Source organism: Leptodactylus fuscus, chromosome 11, assembly GCF_031893055.1.
Source record: "Leptodactylus fuscus isolate aLepFus1 chromosome 11, aLepFus1.hap2, whole genome shotgun sequence".
NCBI classification, from domain to species: domain Eukaryota; kingdom Metazoa; phylum Chordata; class Amphibia; order Anura; family Leptodactylidae; genus Leptodactylus; species Leptodactylus fuscus.
Genome location: NC_134275.1, coordinates 67179999 through 67199819, shown reverse-complemented (window position 1 = coordinate 67199819; position 19821 = coordinate 67179999). Strand labels below are relative to the sequence as shown.

The 19821-nt window shown below is 41.5% G+C and overlaps 1 protein-coding gene across 1 annotated transcript in view; it reads right to left on the bottom strand.

The window, feature by feature from the left end:
- Positions 1-7512: 7512 nt before the first annotated feature.
- Positions 7513-19821, bottom strand: part of NRK (Nik related kinase) — a 181152-nt gene continuing 168843 nt past the window's right edge. Inside the window, exons 31-32 of the mRNA XM_075259060.1 lie at positions 13118-13257; positions 7513-8057 (exon numbers count right to left, since the gene is read on the bottom strand). Coding sequence (XP_075115161.1) covers positions 7974-8057; positions 13118-13257 — 224 coding nt within the window. The 3' untranslated portion in view covers positions 7513-7973. The remainder of the gene's footprint in view (positions 8058-13117; positions 13258-19821) is intronic.

Genomic DNA, 19821 nt, shown 5'->3' with positions numbered 1-19821 from the left:
CAAGGCGCAAATATTTAATACAAGGGTTTATTAAACATTGTCTGGCACCCAAATGACACCCATCTCTCCTGACCTGTCTATACTTGCATACGTCCTGCGTCCTAAATGCTGCCAGACTCCTCCGCTACTCTAAACGCTCTGGCTATTCTGCTTGTAATTCCACGGTGCAAAATCAAGGCAAGGATTATATCACATGCCTGTAAGAAAGAGAAAAGTTAGGCTAAATTCACATTGTCCTCATTTAAGTCCATTGTTCTGATCTGTCATAGGGTCAGACCAATGGTGTAAAAAGCCAACAGAATGACCGATGGAGATGAAGCACCCTCTATTTACATCTGCCTCCATTCACTGTAATGTTAAAAACAAGACAGAAACTGCAAAAGGAAGGTGCGATTTCTATACTAAGCTAGGTTCAAACCTGTGCCTGGGTTTCCATTATTCAGGTCCGCTTAAAAAGTGGCTACCTGACGAAAACCGCAGACCCTTATGGGGTCCGCCTGTTTTCCGCAAGGTTTCTGCCTAAAAAATGCGAAAAAAATGCTTTTTTCTCCACATTTTTTAAGCTGAATGGAATCCCTGAGTGCAAATGTGAATTCAGCCATAGTTATTATGCCTGCTTTGCAGTCTGTTGTTCTGATCCTATGATGGATCAGAACGGCGGACATGAATGACAATAGTGTGAACGACCCCTGAGGTTTAGCCGTTTATATGGGTTTCCTCCAATACTCTATAAAACAGTGATGGCAAACCTTTTTGAGACCGAGTGCCGAAACTGCAACCCAAAACCCAGTAAATTATTGCCAACACGGCAATTTAACCTTAATACTCGGACAATTATGGACCCACAAATTACAGTCGTGTGACTGGGGCTTTACAGAGCTTGTACTGAAAGGTAAAGGTCTCTGCATTTGGTACTTTTAAATAGAGATGAGCAAGTAGTTAAATACTCGATATTCCATATTTGTTTCGAGTAGCCCCTCAATATTCGACTACTCGAATCGAATATCGAATCCTATTATAGTCTATGGGGGAAAATGCTCGTTTCAGGGGTAGGCAACATTCAATCAAACTGAACTTACCAAGTCTACGAGTGAGGGTCGGGCTAGATTCTCCAAGAAGTCTTCTCCGCACAGCGTCCCAGCGTCGTCATCCGGCTCTGAATTCACTCTGATAGGCATCGGGCCTGGGCAGAGACGACTGTCACAGCTTACAGTCAAAGCGGCCATTTTCTTGTAGCGCGGGCATGCGCAGTCGGCTCTGCCCAGGCCCGATGCCTAGCAGAGTGAATTCAGAGCCGGAAGACGCCGCGGGGACGCAGCGAGGAGAAGACCAGCGTTGATTGGCCAACTGTATAGCATTTGACCAATCAACACTGGTTCTGCATCAAATTTTTCCATTCAAATAGTGAGTGGTACTCGATCGAATACGAGTATTTAGAATACCGTAGTATTCGATCGAATACCTACTCAATCGAATACTACTCGCTCATCTCTACTTTTAAACAATTAATGTTCACAATTTACATCGCACAGGATCCGTTTTATAGTGACCGTGAATTTGCACAACCAGCTGAAGGTAGCGATCGCTCACTAACGGGGAATCCTGTACAGTAAGCGATCAAGGCGACCGCACGTGTGCCAGCAGAGGGAGCTCTGCATGCCCGCTCTGGCACGCGTGCCATAGGTTTGCCATCGCTGCTCTATAAACATACTGACAGGTTGATCTGGAATTTGGATTGTGAGCCTCAGTGAGGACAGGATATAATGTGAGCGATGACAATTTCTGTACATTGCTACAGAGTATGTTGTTGCTACATTAATAAGTAAAACAAATGCCTGGTGACTACTTTTGCCTACTAAACAGCAAGAACAGTATAGGCAGCAGTATAGACAGCAGCAAGGATGTACTTTTTAGCAATAAATCAATTGGGTAAAGTTAAAGCATCTGCCTTAACCCGGATACTGGTACAGAATAACTTGTTGTGGTGTCTGAACAAGCCGGGACATGTCCAAGTAACCGATACTAGAGGAATAAACAACCACGAGGGGTTTTCCCACCCTCAGCAGCAGGGGAAGTCAAGCGTCACAGTCACAGTAACATCAATGGGCTGGTTCTTATCTATGGAAATTTTAATAGCGACTCCTAAAGGGGGGGGGGGGGGGAGGTTTCCGGGGTTAATGAATATCTTTGTTCTGTACAGTATTACAACAAAACTTTGTCTGGATTATGCTCAACGTGCCGCTAGCCAACAAACTCAGGGCAACTCTATTGCTTATATATTTTCGGCTTTCATTTCTGGGTTTAGTTTTACCTTTAGGCTACGGTCCCACATAGCGAGCCACAGCCAAAAAAAAAAAAAATCGCAATTTTTTTCTACAGTGTTTTTCACAGAAAGACTGCCTCTATTACACCTATACGATATTGCATATTTGGAATTGCAGCGTTTCAATGTGGGGATGGGATTAGCCAGAATTCCATCCACATTGCAGGCAATGTAAAATGTTGCATTGTCTTGCCAAAACTCTGCATTTTTGCAACTTGGGGTCCCGGCCATAAGGTGTTAATAACTGGATAAAGTACATGTGCTGTCTATAGAGCCAATGTAATATAAAAGGTGGAGCTCATCTTGGAGATTAATGGTCCAAGGGGTCTTATTATAAAATAATGAAGGAATAGTTAGAAGTTTTGGAGGAGCACTGGTGGAAGTCTATGGGATACCCTGGTTAAAACCATTTAGTGTCCCAAAATCAAAGGGACTATATTCCTTATATGCAAGATTACTGTACTATAGGGTCATTTCCAGGAGTCTAGACGCTGCTACTCTAGATGCTTTGCTACTCATAGTTCCCTATTGCTATTTACATGACCTTTTCTAAGTCAAGTTGTTAAATAGGGGAACTTACTTACCTTATAATACCTTATATTTCAGGGTCTTGCCTACTCCAGTAATGGTCACATTTCTAATTCATTCTTCTATATCACTTTCTATAATCCTACACTTTCATCCTATGCTCTAGAACTTTCATTTTCAACCTACTAAACCAACGTTATCTCTCACTTTCAACTAAACTTTCTCCTCTTGACTTTCATATATACACATACCATAACATTATTTCACATTATATGATACTATCCATAAAGTCGTCCCACAACCATCCATTTCATTATAATTTTATAACTTGTCCAATTGGTCAAGTTATAAAAGTATCCCCCAACATTAGGAAGTATAATAGACCGTTTCCCATTGACTATTGCTTATTGCTAGTTTTCCATTCGTTGACATCACCTTATTGTTATCTATAGGGCACATTCTTGGACCAAACATCATTACATATGACTTAGAGATGAGCAAGTACTATTTGAAACTTTTGTTTCAAATAGCAGGCACCCATAGGAATGAATGGATGCAGCCGGCATACAGGGGGTTAAGCGGCCAGCAAAATCTGTGTGCGTGCCGCTTCCATTCATTCCTATGGGTGCGTGCTATTCAAAATGGCCGTTTCGAGTAGTACTCACTCATCTCTACATATGACATATTCCTTCAGGCCTCAGGTTTATAGCATGTTTTTGTATTCTGGGGAATGAATTCTGCACATGTCCGAAATTCTGTGTTTGCCTGAGCGTAAGTTCACACGGGGTTTTTTGGTCAGGATTTTGAGGCCTGCCTCAAAATCCTGACCAAAAAGACGGCTCCCATTGAATTGAAATCAATGGGAGCCGGTCAGTTCTTTTTTGATGGGAGCCGGTCAGTTCTTTTTTGATGAATGAGATGCTCATTCTTGCAGGCGGATTCGCCTTGCGACATCTGCCTGAAGACACTCCCTTCCGAATAGGCTCATTCATTTGGGCCTAATACGGAGCGGAGTGCATGACAGGATGCTGATGCACTGCACTGACATCCAGTTGCAGCTACCCGTATTTTGGACCAGAACCTGAGGTGGCTTCCACCTCAGGTTCCGCTCCAAAAAAAACCCATGTGAACTTACCCTAAACCAGTTGACTGGTAAAATCAGTGATAATGTGTATACGTGAGGAGCTGGAACGCTAGGGATTAAGTCACAATTCATTGTACATAACCACTCTACACCATAGTAAATCATTTTTGAGCTTATTAAATGGCCCAGAGAAACAAGCGTAGAGTTTGCAAGTCAGTCCTGGACTCTGGTGCCCAAATGCCCCTCCATTACATTAGAAGGCATCAGTATTATAAATTATGGTGGTAGTCTTTTTACAGATATTGCATTGGAGCAGTATTCGACTGAGATAACTTGGGTCCACTAAATAGAATGATTCTGACCCTCCAACCCCTAGGAAATAGACCATGGTACCCTTTAAATTTGGGTAGGGTCCAAAAATGGAAAACCCTGGTAGGTCCTTGTTCCACTCCAGGATCTACCAGGGTTTCTAATTTTTAGACCCTATCTCATCTTTACATCCATATTTCTATTGACACCACAAAATTTCTGATGAAGGACTTCTGTAGCCAAAAATGTCCTATGATTAAATAATGTTTTTTTTATGTGGCTTTATACCTGGCATGGACAATACTACAAGTTGTTATAAAATAAGCAAGCTCAGTAAACTCCCATGAGGAATGGAAGGAGACTGACGGAGGAAACACCAGTCGTAATAAATCCCCCCTTCCACAGTTTTTAGTTTGGATTGGTTCACACTGTACACGGAGTATTTTTTTTCTTATGTGGGATAAGAACGATATGTATAGCACGAAACATCTGTCTGATGGACGAGCCTCATGGAATAACATGGGATGCGGATTAATATAAATGACTTTAAACTCCATATAATAACTATACATGACTTCACATTAATATAAAACGATAAAATCCGTACTTAATTTATACCGATTTTGCGTTACATTTTGACATTTTCACACTTCACATCCAAAGCTGCCTTGAGAATTCTAATTCTGCAGAGATTTTGTAACGTGAACCCCACCATTGTTGTCCTTTGAACCCACATTATGGTCTGAGCACGATTGTGAGATTATCTTTCTCTGTGAGTGGAGGAGAAAACGGCGAAGAACTAAATATCGGATCAGTGCGAGATAAAGGAAGTACAAAATGAGTCAAAAAGGGAACATAGAAGTTCTAACTCTTAAAAGCAAAAAATGTTATTTAATGGGAAATGGTCGCCAGGTTTGGGGCCCCTAAACAAGCAGCAGTGGTTTAGGCCACCTATCTAGTTGAGGGCCCCAAACCCGGTGACACTTTCCATTTGCCCTATTAGTATTATATTGAGTTACAGTTTATATCATTTTAGACATCATTAGATATCACTTTCCGATTCTAAGTAACTTTCTCTACATATGTAACAGAACTTTTTATGCATTCATTGTCTAACTAAAATGTCACTCAAACTATTGTACATTAATATTTTACATTTCAGAGTATAGGCTTTCTACATTTTAATAACATGTCCTTCAAGTAAGATTTATATTACAGTGTCAGAGGAACATGGGCAAATTCTGAGACAAAAAGTGCAATATCATAGAGATTGGTAGTCATCCAGAACACACGGTCTTACGATGCACCTTACATTTTAAGTAGCAAAGACTGGTAAGAATACAGTAACGTCTCTGACATCTTAGCTATGGGACTATGAGCAATTTTGGGTTATCAGAGGAACATCGACCTGTGGGGACAATGCCAGTTATATGGAAAAATCTATGTGATAATTCTTTTGTAAGGAAGAACCACATAGGCCATGTTCACATTTGCGTTATTTTAACATTAAAACAATGGACGTCTCAGCACAACCTGAAAGACCACGTTATACGTCATCGATTGTGCCAGAGATCGGGCAGAGGGTACAAACTGAAGCCACCATGCAGATATGTCATTCTTAGTGAACTAAATAAGAAAAAAATAATAATTCGATCTTATATTGCAATAAAAAGCGACAAATATATCGCCATTTATTCTATATGTACCCCAAAAGATCAGACATTTTACCCTTCCCCCTTTGAGCTGTAAGACAACTGGCTGCAGAAGGAGCCTTCACCCTCCTCTAGGTCTACAATTGGATACAATGTACAATAAGACATATCCAAGGCTACAAAATGCCCCGTGGCCATCTGCCAGCAGGAGATTAACCCCTTGTTCTCTGCAGGATTTCTACAAGACTGTTTGTATAACATCAGACTGGCAAATTGAAGAAGATTTTTTTCTTTTTACTAGTATCAATGATTTTAGGTTTAGTGTTCCTGTAAAGGGAGTCAACCGCCATATTTGTCCATATCATCGAGCTATTACCGGTGGTGTATAGGGTGATACATGTTCTGTGCAGAAATTAAAGCGCCTCTTCTTTATGGCAATAATCTAAATGTTGCACTAAATTGGGCCAGGCCGAGCCTCCCGTGCACAAGGAAAGGTATATATAAAATATAAAATACATATACTGTACATTATCTTATACAGCACTGCTAATAGCTCCATATGGACAAATCCGGTGGTACACTCCTTTTAAGAATGTATACTGTATCACTGATATTAAGTATAATAATATAGTAATATATATGGCTTGGACCTTTATATATATATATATATATATATATATATATATATATATATATATATATATATATATTTTTGGGGGGGAGACCTACAATTGCCCTGTAAAAGGGGTCTACTGGCACCAAAATCTCTTCTAAACTGTTTAGACTTGTGTTCAAGTGTAATCTTGCTGCAAAGAAAAAAAGTTATTTGTATGTAAATTATGTATTCGTGCACCGAGGTCATGGCCAAGTCGTCTTCTGAGGGACTGATTTGTCACTGTGATCGCTGCATTTTGGGATGTAGTAAAGGGGTTTTTCCATCTCAGTGTTTCAGCAGTCTGCTTGCAGTCTCTTCCTCTCACTTCCCGTATTTCCCCCCCTTGCTGAATGGACACTGAGGTATCACAATGCCTATGCAGGTTAGATAATATGCAGATGCTAGGACAGAAGGATTCTGTGTTATCTGTGTGTTTACATAGAGCGATAACAGACTCAGCAAACTGCAATTAGCTGAGTTAGCCTGAGCACTGAGTAAGTGACGTCACTTGTCCTATCTCACGGGTCCATGGTTATAGCAATGCTGTTTAAACAATGGGAAGAATAATTTCACATAGCAGGCAAACAAAGCAGCATTTCTAAAGCAATATATTTAGGAAAAGTCTTCAATTTACATAACCTACCAGTATAGATAGGATCTTTGAGATGGGACAACCCCTTTAATTTCTATGTTATGGGAACGGCACTGGTTACTCCAAGTAAAAATAGGCACTCTGACAGGGGTGGGTGCACCAAATAGCTCATTTGCTTATGCATTAGAAGTTGATTTTCTGAGCAGAAAGATTAAAGATGGACACAAAAACAAAGTACATTCACTATTTTATATGCTGCCCCTACAACAGCCTATAAGTGGTATAGAAGTGATTTTGGAGGTGGTAATGGTATTACCCTACATAAAGGCCTGTAAGCTTTTTCTATATCAAATCTCCAGCCTACAATAGTACAATCCTCTTTAGACAGGTAAGCATCCGGCATACTGGAGAATTAGGAAAACCATATGCCAGACTATTATACATTGCTATACATATCTGATTTATAAGACACTTAACATGATATGGTACCAGTATAGTGTGTGTAATGCTTGTTTCCTCAAGTATGGACATAAATGTATCTAAACTTAACACAATCTATATGTTATCTGCTACATTAACTCTATGACCCCAGTGGTCAGTTCACCATTTTCTTCAATAACATGATAATCCCATGTGTCCAGCATCCATGTAACCACAAGATACACTTAATGCTACAAGCCATTCTCAAGCTCCGTATCTTCTTATTGCATACTCAATACCACCAAGGTGCAGCTCCTCGGGCCTTCTTTGGTTTATAGTGCACACTTGTAGGAGGCTTCTCTCACAGTCTCCATTTTAGTTTTCAGTCTACAAGATGCTTGACCCCCCAGTTACCAGTTGAAAAGAACATTTTGTCCCAGGGTCATGAAGTAGATTTGACTGCTGCCTCCAGATTGTATGGAAGCGAAAAATACCTGAAAAGGAAATCATGAAAATGTATTATCAGGATGAGAACTCAACATGCCATGTACATTAGAATACATACATGTAGCTGCACCATAGAGTAACCATACTGTGATATTAATATGAACATAAGTCTGAACATGTCTACACGTTCTACATTACATAAGTCTACACCATGATCATGTGGTACATTAATCTACAGTATAAGTACAAAACCTACAACCGAGTATTTGAACTGGAATAGTAAGGACATCCACATTGGTATTACAGCTGGAATTTTAGAATTTAAAGGGATCCTATCATTAAAACTCTATTTTTTCTGCCTACCATGTTGGAATAGCATTAAGAAAGGCTATTCTTCTCCTACCTGTAGATGTCTTCTCTGCGCCACCGTTTGGTATACAATCCGTTTTTTGTCGGTATGTAAATGAGTTCTTTCACAGCACTAGGGGCATCCACCTCCATCTTCTTCAGGAACAGGTCTTCTTCACGTCTTCTTCCAGCGGTGGCATCAAACTTCTAGGCCTTGGGCCTAGGGCAAAGCCGACTGTGCATGGCCGCCGGCCACAAGAAGATGGCCGCTTACACAGTATTGTAAGTAGCCATTTTCTTGTGGCCGGCAGGCACGCACCGTCAGTTGCCCGAGGCCTAAAAGTTTGAAGCCACCGCCGGAAGAAGACGCAATGAAGACCCGTTCCTGAAGAAGATGAAGGCGGCGCTGGAGAGTTCTCTCACAGCATTGGTGACGTCCCCAGTGCTGTTTGAGCACTTAGGACCGCCCCCAGTGCTCTGAGAGAACTAATTTGCATACCAACGAAAACCGGAATATATACTGAACGGCAGCGCGGAGAAGACATCTAAAGGTAGGAGAAGAATAGACTTTCATAATGCTATTCCTACGTGGTAGGCAGAAACAATTGAGTTTTAATGATAGGATCCCTTAAAGATTTTGTTTATATACATTTGAGGGCCATATGGTCGAGCTAGCAGGCCAATATGGACGCCATTACTATTCTAGATCAAATTTTTGGTTGTGGCTTTTGTAGGCTAGATGGACCTTTAACCCCTTCCCGCCGATGGCATTTTTTGATTTTCGTTTTTCGTTTTTGACTCCCCTCCTTCTAAACCCCATAACTTTTTTATTTCTCCGCTCCCAGAGCCATATGAGGTCTTAATTTTTGCGGGATAAATTTTTCTTCATGATGCTACCATTAATTATTCCATATAATGTACTGGGAAGCAGGAAAAAAATTCAGAATGGTGTGGATTTGAAGAAAAAATGCATTTCTGCGACTTTCTTACGGGCTTTGGTTTTACAGCGTTCACTGCGCAGCCAAAATGACATGTCCACTGTAATTTGTGTTTCGGTACGGTTCCAGGGATACCAAATTTATATGGTTTTATTTACATTTTGACCCCTAAAAAAATTTCCAAAACTGTGTTAAAAATTTTTTTTTCTAAAAGTCGCCATATTCCGATGGCCGTAACTTTTTTATACGTAAGTGTACGGGGATGCATAGGGCATCTTTTTTTGCGGGGCCGAGTGTACTTTTTAGTTCTACCATTTTCGGGAAATGTTACTGCTTTGATCACTTTTTATTCAAATTTTTATCAGAATCAAAACAGTGAAAAAAACGGCAGTTTGGCACTTTCGACTATTTTTACCGCTACGGCGTTTACCGAACAGGAAAAATATTTTTATAGATTTGTAGAGCGGGCGATTTCGGACGCGGGGATACCTAACATGTATATGTTTCACAGTTTTTAACTACTTTTATATGTGTTCTAGGGAAAGGGGGGTGATTTGAACTTTTAATTCTTTTTTTATATTTTTTTATATTTTTTTAACTTTTTTTATTTTTATTTTTTTTGCATTTATTAGACCCCCTAGGGGTGTTGAACCCCAGGGGGTCTGATCACTAATGCAATGCATTACAATGCTAATGCATTGCAAAAAAGCATCCTTTCTTTTGCAGGCTGCATAGACCAGCCTGCAAAAGAGAGGCTTTGCAGACAAGCCTGGGAGCCTGTACAAGGCTCCCGGCTGTCATGGCAACGGGACGTCAGCCCTGGAGCATGCTCCAGGAGCCGGCGATCCCTGCCAAAATGGCGGCGCCCATGTGCCGCCGGGAAAATGGCGCCTCCGGCGCCTTTGACCGCGGCGCCAGAGGGGTTAATGCCTCCGATCGGTCCGGGGACCAATCGGAGGCATTAGAGCCGGTTGTCTACTGCTTAAAGCAGTAGACACCCCGCGGCTATGGCAGCCGCCCGGCTCCCGGGCGGTCGCCATAGTTACAGACCCGACATGTGCCGTACTATTACGGCGCATGTCGGGAAGGGGTTAAAGACATCTACATTATATCATAGTAAATGACCTTACGAGTATCTATCTATGATCTATCCATCCATCTACCTATCCATCTATTCTCTCTCTCCATATGTCTATGTAACAAAAAGAAGTTGACTTTATCAGATCAAAGGGCATCAATCTTGTTGCACTTTGGGCTACTATAGTCCACTTTTTCACATCGTAGTTGAACGCCGACCATTTTTTACTGTACTATTTTGCTCAATGTGCCGTTGACTTTTGGCTTTGCACCCATTCCATTATTTTTCTGGTGCAATTGCTCAATGGTCCTGCAAATAAACTGGATGGGGCCAAGAGCTTGCACCATTATGATTATAATTTGTCACAAAGTGTAAAGGACTTGGTATACTTCCATCATATCCATTTTTCTTCCATCCGTGCATTGCCCAGTTATCTATCTATTAAACTTCTAGAGAGCAGACTTTTATATATGACTTTTGTAGAGTCGCTTCTCCGGTTAAAATTCAGTAAAAGCTAAAGTGCTATAAATAGCCTATGTGGATGGAGATGGTGATTTGAGAAGAGTGGTCTCTGACAGCTTTCCCCTCAAGAAATAGATTTTCATAAATAGTTCACAGCAATAAAGAAAATAACCCAGGGTCGGTCAGACCGCTGCCATTAATGTCCAACCCCTGTCCAGTTTATTAGATATGTCCCTGTCACATGCTGTACTTCTCTAAGGCCATTACGTGGAAGAATCATCAGATGACAGCAGAGTTCATACGGTGACAGGGACATTCGCTTATCTGATTTATTAGCCAAATCCGGTTTGTGATTTCCAAGGCGTGAAGAAAATGACAAGCAAATCATCCGAACTCCAATTATAGGCAATCAAATCCTAATTCCTAAAATATAGAGCCGGGAGGATTATTCATGGCGGCATCAGCGTGCTCTTTAATACACATTTTACTGTTCTATACGTGATCGGAACAATTTATGGTTTTATTTCACGTTGGTATTTTAGGATATAATAGAGCCGCGTTGTTTATTCTGTTTGTAGAACCCGCCATTGTGTAAACCTTCATTATCTTTGCATTAATTTTAGTTCTTTTGTGTAGAGGTCGAAGCTTCAGATTTCTAACAAAAGATGTCCACGTTATCTGCTTCCAATTGTCATACAGTAGTGATTGAGTACGGTATGATTTTGTTTCCAAAAATAGGGGAAGCTAAATCCAAGGATTTTATAGCTAGTTTTGAATGTACTGTAGGCTGTATATGGACCCCAATGCAAAATTGTAAAGGGGCCCCAACCTACCTTGTGATAGAACAGTGGTAGGTCCTTCAATTGAAGCTGAACTGCAGTACCAGCTCCAGAACACTACACAGAGCACGGAGCCATGTGCAATGTGTAGTATCGGTTTCAGAAGTGAACCTACACAGCTGATCGGTCAGGGGCCGCTTGCTGACCCTCCACTGATCAGATATGTATTGCCTATCCTAAAGATGGGCCATATAGAAAAAAAATTACGGACAACCCCTTTAAGAGTTAGCCTATTTGAGATCTTTAGAGTGCAGCATTTTTTAATATAGCTATCTGAGGATTTATACTTTGTATATAAAATGTATTTCTTAATATTTTTATGGTATAGACAGAAAAAAATATATACTTTTTTAGGTTTTTTATATGACTCACGACATGGTATAAATTAAATATTCATTTTATTATACTGGTCCATATGATTGTGGCAATGTATTTTTTTTACAGTTTTAGGGACCTCTCCACTTTGTAAAAGATGTCAAAATACTTTGGACAGTGGAATCTAAGGGATAAATAGATCAACTATGACATGCAATGTCCTCTGTCCATTGAGCTGATCCACATCCCCTTCCCTCTGTTCGACTTGACAACTGTAGTATCCAATGAGGAGACCACTGCTAGAGTAGAAGAGAAGGGTTGTGGAGCATCTCAATGCAACACCTCTACATGGCGCCCACATGGCATGGTCAAAACTGCCGGCAGACTTCTTTAAAGGGATTGTCCAACTTTTTGATTTTGATAATGACCTATCCTAAAGATAAGCTCATCAATATCAGATCAGGGGGAACCCAACACTCCCCTCCGAGGCCAGACCTACATTGGGGAAAAACCCGGAAACACAGATCTGTTCATTGGGTAGTGGTCATTTGGATGTTGGTCCTATTCACCAAGGAAAAGTCATCATTATTAGAGATGAGCGAACACTGTTCGGATCAGCCGTTCCGAACAGCACGCTCCCATAGAAATGAATGGAAGCACCTGGCACGTACAATTTGCCGGTGGCCGGTCGCCGTGCCAGGTGCTTCCATTCATTTCTATGGGAGCGTGCTGTTCAGAACGGCTGATCCGAACAGTGTTCACTCATCTCTAATCATTATCAATCATGTGGACAACTCCTTTAATGTCACCTACAGATTATAATCCAACTTCCCCAATAATCACAGACTATCTGAACAGAATGAACAGAAAAAAGATGTTTTCTAACAGGTGATTTAGTTGTGAGATCAGTGGATACAGCAATGAAGCTATCCGTTTTCTAAAACTCTGAATATTTTCATCTTATTTTTTTTTCACCTGATATAATTATCTCCAACACCGTATAATTCTTCCTAGAAAATGTACTAAATAAATCCAACTAACAACCCAGCAGTGAGTGCGCAAAATGCCATATATTTCCTTTATTTAGCACATAAATAGCTGATAGCTGATTCTTAGATATGATTTACCTTGTCATTTCTCTCGCACAGAAATTTTAACTTTTGTGCCTTCTTGTGCATGAATACTCCTTCTAGAGTTCCCGTTTCTCCAGAGCGCAGTTCGATTGCCTTCTCGCCCCAGCCCATAATTTGATTGGACTGAAGATATGCTGGAAAGGGATAAATGTATACATCTGGTGAATTCTAAAGACCAGGCTGCTATCTCTCCCTAGTTCCCTAAACATAGATTTCTTAGAAACAAAATAGATTTCCCTAGTAAATAAAACACAATATGATATATAGGGAATTCATTAGGTAGTTCTCTTGCATTTAACTCCTTTTGTTACCTACCTGTGAACAACTTTGTGCAAAAATACTGAATTATGCAGCTACCTCTGCCTCTCTCACAGCAGGAAATCTCAGCAGGATGTTAACCACTAAAGGTAAAAGTCATATTACAATTGCAATGTAGAAGTGGCACAGCTAGGTTTTGTTGAGTAGCATGTGCAATATTCCTCTGCAGGTGTTTGCTACCTTATAGTGGAGATTTTGCAAACTACTTGAAGTTCTTGATCACCTTCCACACACTAAAACACCAACAATGCAATTCCCACACTTATGGAGTTGCTCTAGGAACTTCTCCACACATGGACAATGGAGACCCTGGTGGCAGAGGACTCTGCCAATTCCTTCCTAAGCTCTTTGGCACCCATGGGTGTTATTTCAGAAGTCTGCAGAATTCTCCAGTTTCTTCACATGAATCCTGCACTCCATCCATGATTCCCCTCTGGATTGTATCCCCTCTCTGGCTGCCATGTTCTTTCCTCTACTCCACCCTTCTGTCTCATCCCCTACCATATCTTTAATGTCCTCGTGCTTGTATGTCTCCCCTCTTCCTCGGACCTGCTGTTATACCTTTTCTTGTTACACCCTGAGACTACAGATTTAAGCCTCTCCTGCAGGCTTGTGTCTGCTGATGCTCACTTCTATGGTCTTGATGTGGGTTCCCCTCGGGGCTAAAGATTGAAGCCTCTCCTGCAGGCTTGTACCTATGGCTCACGTGACAGTATGACATGCACTAGGGCTGCAGGGTCACGTATAAGGATCTGCACACGCTTTATAATACATTGAAGGTTGCGGCCAAAAGTATAGAGCAGCTGAGTGTAATGAGGCTTAGGAACTCAGTGTGACATCCACAGACCTGCACCTGATGCCATGTTCAGACCGGATCACGGAATATCCTCTCATAGGGTTGATGTGGGGATTATTTATAGAGTCTATGTTTACACGTGAATGTCCATGCCTAATTAATTTCTTTGTAAACTTGACCTCATCCTGACTCTTACCTAGAAAGGTCACGTTAGCAGTAATACTAGAAAATAATTCTCATAAATGATGTCCTGGGTCATAATTTACATTAGTTATATACTTGCAATGTTAGATAAACCTCATACACTATATACAATAGGATGAAATTTACAACGCCTTTGCCACTTTTCTGGAAGGGGATGTGGTAAGGGCAAGGCTATGAGATCTATCATCATTTACCTGCCGAAATTATGCCAACTGTAATGCCTGCCCAAATGCCTATTCAGTGCCTGCCCCTTTAATGTGTATGTAAAAAGCCTGTATGACGGGGAGCAAAAACTCTAAAGTTTGAGTCTGTAATCTGAGTGTGTACCGATGTTTGGTTCCGTTCCGATATATCCCTGATCTGAGTAGGAATTGAACTAAAAATATCAAAAGAGAACATTGAGAAGTACTAAGTATAGGATCAGACTAAGGCCTCATTCACATCTGAATTTGTATTCTGTCCGGGGGAATCCACATGAGGACCCTCCCTGAACGGAATACCGAGCCCAACCGCAAGTGGTGTGCCAGTAAAAGCACACGGACCCCATAGACTATAATAAGGTCTGTGTGTTTGCCGCAAAATCTCCACAGGGATCATGCGGACAGGAAAGTAGTTCACAATGCCCATGACTCGTGTGGGCAGCGCGCGGCAAACACATGGACCCCATTATAGTCTATGGGGTCCGTGTGCTTTCACTACACACCGCTTGCAGTTGCGTTCAGTATTCCATTTGGGGGGTCCCCATGCGGACTCCCCCGAATGGAATACCAACGCAGATGTGAACGAAGGGTAAGGCTAGATTCAAGTCTGCGCTGGGCTTTCCATTGTTTGGCTCCACCAAGGGACTTGAGCAATGTAGAGTCGGCCGCTAAAACAGCGGATACATGCGGATAATAGTGGACCCTATTGACTATAATGATGTGGGCCAGGTGTAAATTTTCTTACCAAAATCAGTGGAGAGAAAAGACCTTTGTTCAGGATTTGTCACAAACTAGGTACTGTATGCACAAAAAGTATATATACAGCAATCCAGTACAATACAGTATATATATATATATATATATATATATATATATATATATATATATATACAATCCTTTTTTTTGCAAATATTATCAATGAGAAAAAAACCATAACCTCAGAGTTGTAGGTGTTATCAGGTATACACGATACTTCCATAACCAGCGCACAATATTTATCTTGTGATCATTGACTAAAGCACAGTGGGATTTGTATAGATAGACTGCCCTGCCATATAAAAGAACATCAAAATCCAAAACCTGTCCTGCTAATCCGCTAATGTATTCTTACAAATTGATCGAGCAAAATGAAAGAGTCTCATCGTCCGTAGGAGATTACAGCTGACTGTAAACGCTGATAAAACATGTCTGTGTATATACTCCTCCAGCTGACGAGATAGTAAAAGCACGCCTGCCCTCCTGACGGATAGCGGAAAAATGGCTGCTAACGGCGGCCAGAAGGTTGAAAGCGATTAAGCTATTGATTAACATTAGGCATCATCTCTAAGGGAAAAGTCAAATATTGACAGGATAAACAGCGTCTTGCCGCCTTCAAAGAAGCTTTTAGTGCGGATCATTCTTGTTTACATTGGCCACATAGACAAATGTTCTCACTTCTGCTCATAGAAAACCTGCAATAGATGTTAAGATTACTGCCAGCACTGGTAGCACCGGACATATCGGCGTATGACATAAGGCCTGTGGTGCCTATTATAAGTCTGAACAACCTCTAGGTTGCACAGAGGCACAAGGGAACATTTATAGACCTCCATCGTGCCTTACTTTATCTTGTTTCTATAATACTTGCTTTTTATGTCAGATTCTGTATGAATCCAAGACATTGGTATATTCCATAGGATTTAGGGATAGTCATTGTCATAAGAATACAATACCATACAATATACACAGAGTGACTACAGCTCCATATTGGGGTCCCATTAAGGGCTTTGCACCAGTTTTCACAGGGAGTGGCGGGGCAACCCACAACCTGGAGGATATACGACAATGTATGGCTTCAATTGCCATATATGATAGTGCAGATTGTATTTTATGGTGCATGTACAGCTAAAGGTGCTGCAAAGTTATTGGACACTTCTTAGTACATTTTTCTCATATTAATAAAGATTGGCAATTTAACTCAGATCTTCGACTACATTTAGAAGACTGAGGTGCAAACGGCCGTTAAAAACATCCATTTATCACTGCCGCCTTGCACCCAAGGGGAACCTGTTTTCACAGATCAATGAATGGAGGGATCCGTGAAAACAGACAAACAAAGGACATGACCTATATTTTGACAGTCCTTGAAAACAGACCATCAAAATAACAGTTATGTGAATAGCCCCCATTCACTGACATAGTGATTCATGGGCAGCATTAAATTCAGTCATCTGAATATAGACTTAGGCCTCTTGCAGATGACAGACATTTTTGACAGATCTAATGTTTGTTAGGCTGCAGCCCCACGTGCCTTAGCCTATGTCAACAAAGTGACTGCAATATGGCGCCTTAGCCTATGTCAACAAAGCAACGGCAATGTGGTGCCTTAGCCTATGTCATCAAAGCGACTGCAATGTGGCGGCTTAGCCTATGTCAACAAAGTGACTGCAATGTGGTGCCTTGACCTAAAACTATATTCACACAACAATGATGAATGGCGGTTTTATGTCCGTTTTTGCATGGAAAAATAAAATTTTCACAGACCCCTCCATGCACTCAAATGTATGGGGATCCGTGAAAACAGGTGCACCTGGGGTCATGTGAGGTGCAGGACTTCCGCTGGCACAGGCACTGGCACATGCTGGACCGGATAGCAATGGTAATCAACAGAGCACTGGGGACAGGTGAGTATCATTTTTTTTTAGGTTTCCCCTTCCCTGGCTTCCTCTAGGGTTTCCAAAATTTGTGGACAACCCTTTTAAGTTATAAAGACTTATTATTTCACAGGACAGATGAGGATGAGATGACAGGCCCACTTTAAGGCTAAGGCGCCACGCAGCGAATCGCGGTTTCTTCCGCAGTCTTTTTCCCACAAAGTCTTCCTCTGCGGATTTTCTGCCTCTATTATAACTATACGAAAAATGCCAGCACATCCGTAGGTATAATTGACATGCTGTGATAGGACATGCGGTGTTTTTGGAATCTCAGCATTTCCGTTGCAGCGTTTTTTCTGTAACGTGTGAATGGAATTTACCTGAATCCCATCCACTTTGTAGGTACTGTAAAACGCAGCGGTTTTTCGTCTTTGCAGCGCAGGCCCCGTCCTAAGTCTCTAATGCTGTCTCGTACAATTAACTATAGAGGGATTCATTTCTCCAAAGTTTAGACATAACCAAATTACTGAAAAGTGGACTCCAATGGGTTATAATTTGTCTTACGCTGTAGAGTTAGCTACATATAATATTAATAGATTCACTTTGGAGTAAAAATTAAATATGCCTTTGATACGATCAATTACGGAACACAGTTGTTAAAGTAATGAGCATTGTTTAATTAAAAGGGCCAACTTGTGTGTAGATGAAATCCTAATGACGGTCATAGCTTTCCTATTTCCATGTGTCATGTATCACAATTCATTTGCTGCCCTCTCTTAACCAAAGTTCTGAAGGTCGTATCATGGCCTGCGAAAACTAATTAAAGCCAAGAGTCTCCTACTGCTCGACATCACATGACATCATAGCCAATTTATAATTGAACCCTTTGCTCGTGCTTGGATGTGCTGATAGCTTTGTCTGGAGGAATTAAAGGACACGGAATTAAAAGTTTGATAACCTATATCAAAAATTTATTTTGCACCCTCTGGCCCAGATTTACTAATAGTTAGCAAGCCTGAAAATATATCAGATTTATCAATGCGGGTGATGCTGGATGATGAGTCTGGCTTATCTTTAGACTGTCCAGTCTACGGTTATACCACCATTTAGTTGGCTTACTCTATTTAGTAGAGATGAGCGAGTATTGTTCGGATCAGCCGATCCGAACAGCACGCTCACATAGAAATGAATGGACGTAGCCGACACGCGGAGGGTTAAGCGGCCGGCCGCCGTCAAAGCGGAAGTACCAGGTGCATCCATTCATTTCTATGGAGCGTGCTGTTCGGATCGGCTGATCCGAACAGTACTCGCTCATCTCTACTATTTAGGTGTATTGAGCTGCATTTAAGCCACACACCCTTTTTTTGCAATATCCACACTAGAGATGGAACATTGGTTTGCAACAAACTGGATTCTACCTGGATATTCCAAATTGTTCGGCTGTTAACGAAACCGAACAATTTGGAATTCTTCTCAGGCAAACTAAAATGCCGGCCTTGGGTAAATTATTATACTTTATTACTTCACACAGCACAGGGGCGCTCCCCCATGCTCAAACAGAACTCAGGGTGTCCCCTGTGCTGCTGTAAAACTCTACAGCACACCTACATCTTCTACAGCTGAGCCTCTCCGCCGCGTCCTCTGCGTTGTCTTCTTCCGGCTATCCTGTCTTTGGGATGTAAATCCTGCGCATGCGTAGTCAGCTCTATCATTGGGCTTCAGGCAGAGTCTACTGCGCATGTCTGTTCAATAGGGTTGAGCCGATCTTGAGATTTGAAGATTGATTTTAAAATCCGATTTCCAATCATTTTCCAGCCAATCTCGATCCTGATCGCGATCGTGAAATTTGCTCGATCGCCGATCAGAATCCGATCTTTTCCAATCCCGATATTCAACCCTAATCAATGCTTTTCTATGGGAAAAATCACTTTTAGGGTTGAGCCAATCTTCAGATAACTCCGATGTCGATCCTGCTGGAAAAGATCGGGATCGGAATTCCGATCGCGATCGTGAAATTTACTCGATCGCCGATCGAAATCCGATCTTTTCCAATCCCGATCGCTCAACCCTACTGTTCAACCATTTTACTGTGTCCGAGCATACTGTTCATGTAAGCGGCCACAGTAAAATGGCTGAATAATCATGTGAATTCAGCTCTGCCCAAAGCCTGATGGCAGAGTCGACGATGCATGTTCTGGATTTACATCCCGAAGACAGGATTGCCGGAAGAAGACAACGCAGAGGACGCGGCGGATAGGTGCAGCTGTAGAAGATGGCGGCGGCGCTGGAGAGTTTTCAAGCTGCACAGGGGCCTGTTCGAGCATGGGGGAATGCCCCTGTGGTGTCTGGAGACTCATTAGCATATCGAGAGAAAAAATGGGATCTACGGAAGGGCGGCTCAGAGAAGAATTCTAAAGGAAGGAGAAGAATAGCCTTTCTTAAGGCTATTCCTACATGGTATTAGTTAAAAAAGGGATTCTAATGATAGAATCCCTTTAAAAATCCTATAGCTATTCAGAACTTGTGCAGTATTAGAAATCACAGATC